The sequence below is a fragment of the Monodon monoceros genome, unplaced genomic scaffold, assembly GCF_005190385.1.
Source record: "Monodon monoceros isolate NGI ecotype Baffin Bay Population unplaced genomic scaffold, NGI_Narwhal_1 Super_Scaffold_7, whole genome shotgun sequence".
Classification (NCBI taxonomy): domain Eukaryota; kingdom Metazoa; phylum Chordata; class Mammalia; order Artiodactyla; family Monodontidae; genus Monodon; species Monodon monoceros.
The window spans coordinates 11,454,275-11,460,274 of record NW_021703784.1 but is presented as its reverse complement, the minus strand read 5'-3'; the positions used below and the strand labels follow the sequence as shown (position 1 = coordinate 11,460,274).

General features: G+C 51.7%; 1 protein-coding gene across 7 annotated transcripts in view; it reads left to right on the top strand.

Moving 5' to 3' along the window:
- TECTA (tectorin alpha) overlaps window positions 1–6,000 on the top strand; it is an 82,078-nt gene that overhangs the window by 29,453 nt on the left and 46,625 nt on the right. For all 7 annotated transcript variants that reach the window (XR_003791421.1, XM_029207745.1, XM_029207750.1 and 4 more), the window contains 2 exons: window positions 2,131–2,701; window positions 4,583–5,175. Coding sequence is in view for 6 of the 7 variants with exons in the window: in XM_029207745.1 (XP_029063578.1) it covers window positions 2,131–2,701; window positions 4,583–5,175 (1,164 nt within the window). In the remaining variant the exon portion in view is untranslated. The remainder of the gene's footprint in view (window positions 1–2,130; window positions 2,702–4,582; window positions 5,176–6,000) is intronic.

Genomic DNA, 6,000 nt, shown 5'->3' with positions numbered 1-6,000 from the left:
GGCGGTCACAAAGCACCGAGCTGATCTCCCTGTGCTATGCGGCTGCTTCCCACTAGCCATCTATTTTACATGTGGTAGTGTATATATGTCCATGCCACTCTCTCACGTCGTCCCAGCTTACCCTTCCCCCTCCCCATGTCCTCAAGTCCATTCTCTACGTCTTCGTCTTCATTTCTGTGGGACTCACTCTTGATTCTTCCCCCATTTCTCACTCCCCCCAGCAAAAAGCCCCAGGCCCTGTGGAGTGTCCACCACGAGCTGTCCCTCCTCCACGTCTGGGTGCAGGTCAGGCCTCGCCCTCATCAGCCCTGGCCTCCAGCACCAGTTGCCCGCCTGATTTCTCTGTTTCTAATCTCCACCTACTTCAATATACCCTTCGTACCGGCCAGAGTGGACTTTTTTAAACACAAGTCCGACCACATCATTCTCTTACTTAAAACTTTTCGGAGCTCTTCCTACAGAAGAGAAATCCAAGTTGTTGTTTTTGTTTTTGTGGCGTTTTGTTTTCTCTTAAAAACATGCTTCAAAGGCCCTCCAACATCTGTTCCCAACACAGAATTCAGAGCAATTCTTCCAAAACGGAAGTCAGATCATGTCGATCTTTTGCTCTGGGCGCTCTCTTTGCTCTCGGCTTCCCTCAGAGTCACAGCCAAAGTCTCTACAATGGCTGACAAGGCCGTGCCTGTTCTGGCTGCTCTTATCTCTCTGCCCTCCCCGACCACTGCCTGCTCCTGGCTCTCCGCTCCGGCCACACTGGCCCGTGCGAACCCAGCGCCCAGCACGCTCCACCCCAGGGCCTGGCCGTCCCCTCTGCGTAAGCCACTCTCACCCCAGATAACTGCAAGGCTTCTTCCTCATCTCAAATATCCCCCTCCCCGTGGGGCCTTCCTCGACCCTCCTGTCTAAAATTAGAAACCCTCTTCCCTAGCACTTTGGATCCACATTCCCAGCTTTATTTTCCTGCAGAACACTTTTCTGATGCTGTTATGTATTTTACATATTGGTTTTGTTTGCTGTTGGTCTCCTGAAGAGGAATAGACAGTTCCAGGAGGCAGGAATTTTCGTCCGTTTCACTCATTGCTAATCCCCAACTCTTAGAGCTTGACACACAGAAAGGGCTGAGTTGACATCTACTGAATGAATGGACTCTGCCTGTGTCCAGCTCCCTCTCCAGCCGCCTGTTCCCTTCCCTCTGCAGTACAGTGACACCCCATGACTGTCCCTATTCTCATGCAGCTACTTCTAACCACGTGATTTTATTCACTTGTCCTGGAATTCTCTGCCCCCTACTCTTCCTTTGGCTGCTTCTGTTTTATCTCTAAAGACCCAGGTCAGACTTAACTGCTCCTAAAAAGCCTATATGACCCCCCGTCCCCAGGCTGGATCAGTGGTCAGGTACCGTTCTCCCACTGCATCACTGCATCACCTATGAACACATATTTAAAACTGTATGTCATAAATATCAATTTGTGTCCCTCTTCCTCAGTAGACCCAGACCTCATAACGGGCAGAGACAATTACTTTTTTTATTCTTTATTTCTCAGCACCTATCGTGCTTGGTACCCAGTAGGTGTTCAAATTTGTTGTGTTGAACAATGGTATGACATAGGCCTGGTATCAGGAAGTGACAGGGTGAAACACTCAGAGAATGTTCAGGGCAGCCTCAAAACTCGATGGTGGGGACAGTTTATAGAGCACCTTCCAGCTGGGAGGAGGGGTTGGGGTGCTAAGGGCAGCGAGGGGGTCATGGAAAGTATGTGCCTTAAGCTGAGACTTAAAGAATGGATTTCGAGGAGAAAGGGGGAAAAGCCAGGTAACTAGTCTTTCAAGAAAAGACGTGAAGCTGGCCCAAGAGCCAGCCAGGAAGTGTTGACAAGCACCTGGTCCCCAGAGGGGTTTAGAGTGGCACTAAGCAATGCACGTCTGTCACAACTCAAACGCCAGCCTGCTCTCAAAGGTTCTGGGGCCTCTGCCTTCCTGGGAGGCAAGCCCGCTGGCACCCGAGCCTTTTGGGGGCCACTCTCTCTGTGGCGCTGAGTCGCTCCATCCCTCCCCCCTTTCCTGACCTCAGCTGGACCCACTGCCCTGGCCCCTGCTCACCTGCCTTTTTACTATTGCTGTTGTTGGCAGGTTAATGACCTAGTGGCTTCTTTGCCCGTCACCTTAGACTTGGGGGCGGTGAAAGTCTACCAGAGTGGCATGTCTACTGCTGTGGAAACGGATTTTGGGCTCTTAGTGACGTTTGACGGCCAGCACTACGCCTCCATCTCCATCCCAGGCTCCTACATCAACTCCACTTGCGGGCTTTGTGGGAACTACAACAAAAACCCTCTGGATGATTTCCTGCGCCCCGACGGCAGGCCAGCCATGTCAATCCTAGACCTGGGAGAGAGCTGGCGGGTCTACCACGCCGACTGGAAGTGTGACTCGGGCTGCGTGGATAATTGCACCCAGTGTGACACGGCCACCGAAGCCCTCTACTTTGGCCCCGACTACTGCGGCTTCCTCAACAAGACCGACGGCCCCCTGTGGGAGTGTGGCACTGTCGTGGACCCCATGGCCTTCGTGCACAGCTGCGTGTATGACCTATGCAGTGTGAGGGACAACGGGACACTTCTGTGTCAGGCCATCCAGGCCTACGCCCTCGTGTGCCAAGCCCAGGGCATTCCGATCGGAGACTGGCGAATCCAGACTGGGTGTGGTAAGCTGGCATCCTGTCCACACGGAAGGCCACGCCTGTGCAGGGGGGCCGGGAGAGGGTTTCGGGGCTCCTCGGAGAGCTCCCTGTTAAGACACATTGCCCGAGAGTCAGGGTGAGGTTGAAATATAGCAAATGATAAAGAACGAACTGTAAAAGCATCTTGACCTTTCTCCTCACCCAGTACTGTGGCCAGAAAACAAGAAACCACTGATGGGCATCCGTGGTCAGGAGACACAGAATGCGTGGCCGGAAGAGGGCCCTTAGCAGGGGTGGCCCGGGCAGAGTTGAGCGGGGAGGGGGCCGTTTCTGAGCTGGAGGTGGCTGTCCCCACAGCTGTTGGGGACATGTGGACACTGGCCTGGGGAATCAAGAGCAGCCTTTGGGAGAAGAATGCACCTCCCAGATGGAACCCATGGCATTTTTGTCCTTGGATGTTTCCTCTCTACCTTCAGGTTCTGTGACTCCTACTGTAGAGCATTTCAGCTGGTCCAAAACGGGCAGTAGACAGGGCAGGTAGCAGACCTGGAAAGAGGCCTTGTTCTAAAATGCCGGGTGGTGAGGAAAAAAGCCCCCAAAGTGTGGGAAATCCAGCTGTCCCCTTGGAATTACACTTTTGGATTGAGCGTTTGGAACAATTTAGCTATCTTATGTCTTCCTTCTATACAACTTACATCTCTCTCACTTTTCCTAGTTATGTAAATGTTAAAAACGAGCAAACGAAAAACCAAGTTGCTTCTTGGAATTTTGTTTCTTTCCTGGTCCTTGGTTTTCTCCATATGAGTAAACCGAAAATTATTATCCGTGCATTTGAGAGTGCTATGGAGGTGAGATTTAAAAGTTTCTTTCAGTTCCAAGGCCAGAGGGCAATTTTTTCCTATCTGTATAGGTTGGATTCATATAAATCAATATGTATCAGAATCAATTCTTAGAGAATTGATCAAGCTACTAAAAGACAGTATATTTAAATGTTTTTGTGTGTGGGGACTGGCCAGCCTCTATCATGCCTGGAGTGTCCATATCCTGATTCAAGTTGAGATTGAATATGACTTCTCTTTGATCCTTGTGCAATCCAAGAGCATCCAATGACCTAATTTTTTGCCTATAATGGCTATTTTTTTTCTAGTGGTACTACTATCCTACCCTCCACGTTCCTCTCCCTGTCTCTCATTTTAGTGGGATGAATTGTATTTAATTCAGGGAACTCGTCTACCAGGCTCTTGAGTCTCCGCCTGTTGGGGTCAGCCAGACTCAAACCAGACTCAGATGTTCTTAAAATAAGAATCGAAGCTTTCCAAGGCAAGAAGGGCCTCCAGAAGGCATCCAGTTCCAGTTCAGTCTCCTGGGGGAATAGGCACACAGGTTCTTTTCAGATAGCTAAGGTTCTTTCTTATTTTTAATATCCCAGAGAATTCATTTTCACAGTCTTCTTTGGTCCCTGTTTGAAAGTTCACTTTTTCAAATTCCTCCTCTAAGAGTTAGATTTTTCATTTCTCCTGTGAGTTGGATTTATTTCCTCCTAGGAATGGGCCGTGTTCTTTAAAGTCAGACCAACTTATATGCCCATCAGTTGAAGATCTTAAACCATCTCGATGGCAGTAACTCACCCAGTACTAAACCTGTATTGAGATGGGAACCTGAAGTTTGATTTCAGTCAGGATGATCCAGTGAGATCCTGCTCCATCAGTAGTTACTACCAAAGCAGTTGCGCTCTCGCACACCCTCAGTCTCCCTTCCCCCAGTGAGTGGTGGCTCGGCCTTCCCTCCAGGTGCCAGCTGGTCCAGAAGGAGCGTTCTTCCTCCAGGCCCCCGTGCGTGGTGGATCTGGCCGGTTAGCCCCTGGGTCATTCACCTTGTCACGCTCTCTCCTCTCCCCTACGTCAGTGTCCATGGTGCAGTGCCCGAGCTTCAGCCACTACTCCGTGTGTACCAGCAGCTGCCCGGACACGTGCTCCGATCTGACGGCCTCCCACACCTGCGCCACGCCCTGCACGGAGGGCTGCGAGTGCAACGCAGGCTTTGTCCTCAGCACCAGCCAGTGCGTCCCGCTGCACAAGTGCGGCTGTGACTTCGACGGCCACTACTACGCCATGGGCGAGTTCTTCTGGGCCACGGCCAACTGCACGGTGCAGTGCCTGTGTGAGGAGGGCGGCGACGTGTACTGCTTCAACAAGACGTGCCGTGGCGAGGAGGTGTGCACAGTGGAGAACGGCTACCAGGGTTGCTTCCCCAAGCGGGAGACCGTGTGCCTGCTCAGCCAGAACCAGGTGCTGCACACCTTCGACGGCGCCGCCTACCCCTTCCCCGTCGAGTTCTCCTACACGCTCCTCAAGACCTGCCCTGAGCGGCCAGAGTACTTGGAAATCGACATCAACAAGAAGAAGCCGGACGCAGGGCCTGCTTGGCTGCGGGGTCTCCGGATGCTGGTGGCCGACCAGGAGGTCAAGATAGGAGGCATCGGGGCTTCGGAGGTCAAGGTAAGACCCCTGTGGCCTTGGAGACTTTTCTGATGAGTCCCGCCAAGCGAAGGAGCCGCGCTCTTCAGGCTTGCCTGGCTGCCTCTGACCGTGAGCGGATTCTAGGAAGGCAATGACTCCGAAATGGGAGCATTTTCTAACTGTCAGCACCAAATAAAAGTCCATCAGGTGGAGACCTGGAGTGAAGCTGGAATTCCTCGAATTAGAGCAGAACTAGCTCGCCAGACTAGCAAATACTTATAGGATGCTTACTGTGTGCCAAGCACTAGCCTAAGCTGTATCACATTCATCCTAAGAGGTAGATAACATCATTATTCTCATTCTACAGATGAGAAAACAGAGGCACAGAGAGGTTAAGTAACTTCCCCCGGGACACACAGCCCTAAAAGTGGGATTCAAGCCTGGGTCAGCTGGCTCCAGAGTCTGTGCTCTTTACCCTGTACTTTGCTGCATCTCTTACCTGTAGATGGGAGTCCGTGTGGAGCAGCACAAGGGGTGCCTGCCATGGTGCCTCACGCCCTGCTGTCCTGGTCTGAAATGCCCATCACTAAGCATGCAGACTCGCAGATCATTAGTGAGAAGGAATCTTGGGCATATCGAGTGCAACTCCTTGTTTTCACATGAGGCTCCCAAAGGGCTAAATGAGGGCTGTGGGCCTGACAGCTGGAAGGTGGCAGAGCGGGGGTGATGGAGGGTGAGGGAGGAGCAGATCTCCCTCCTCCCAGTGCCATGTGCATTTCATAATATCACATGACATCTAATTTAGAAAGCAAAAGTCAACGCAGTGAATAAAGCATACATCCACAAACTGAAAGGGCTGTGTTT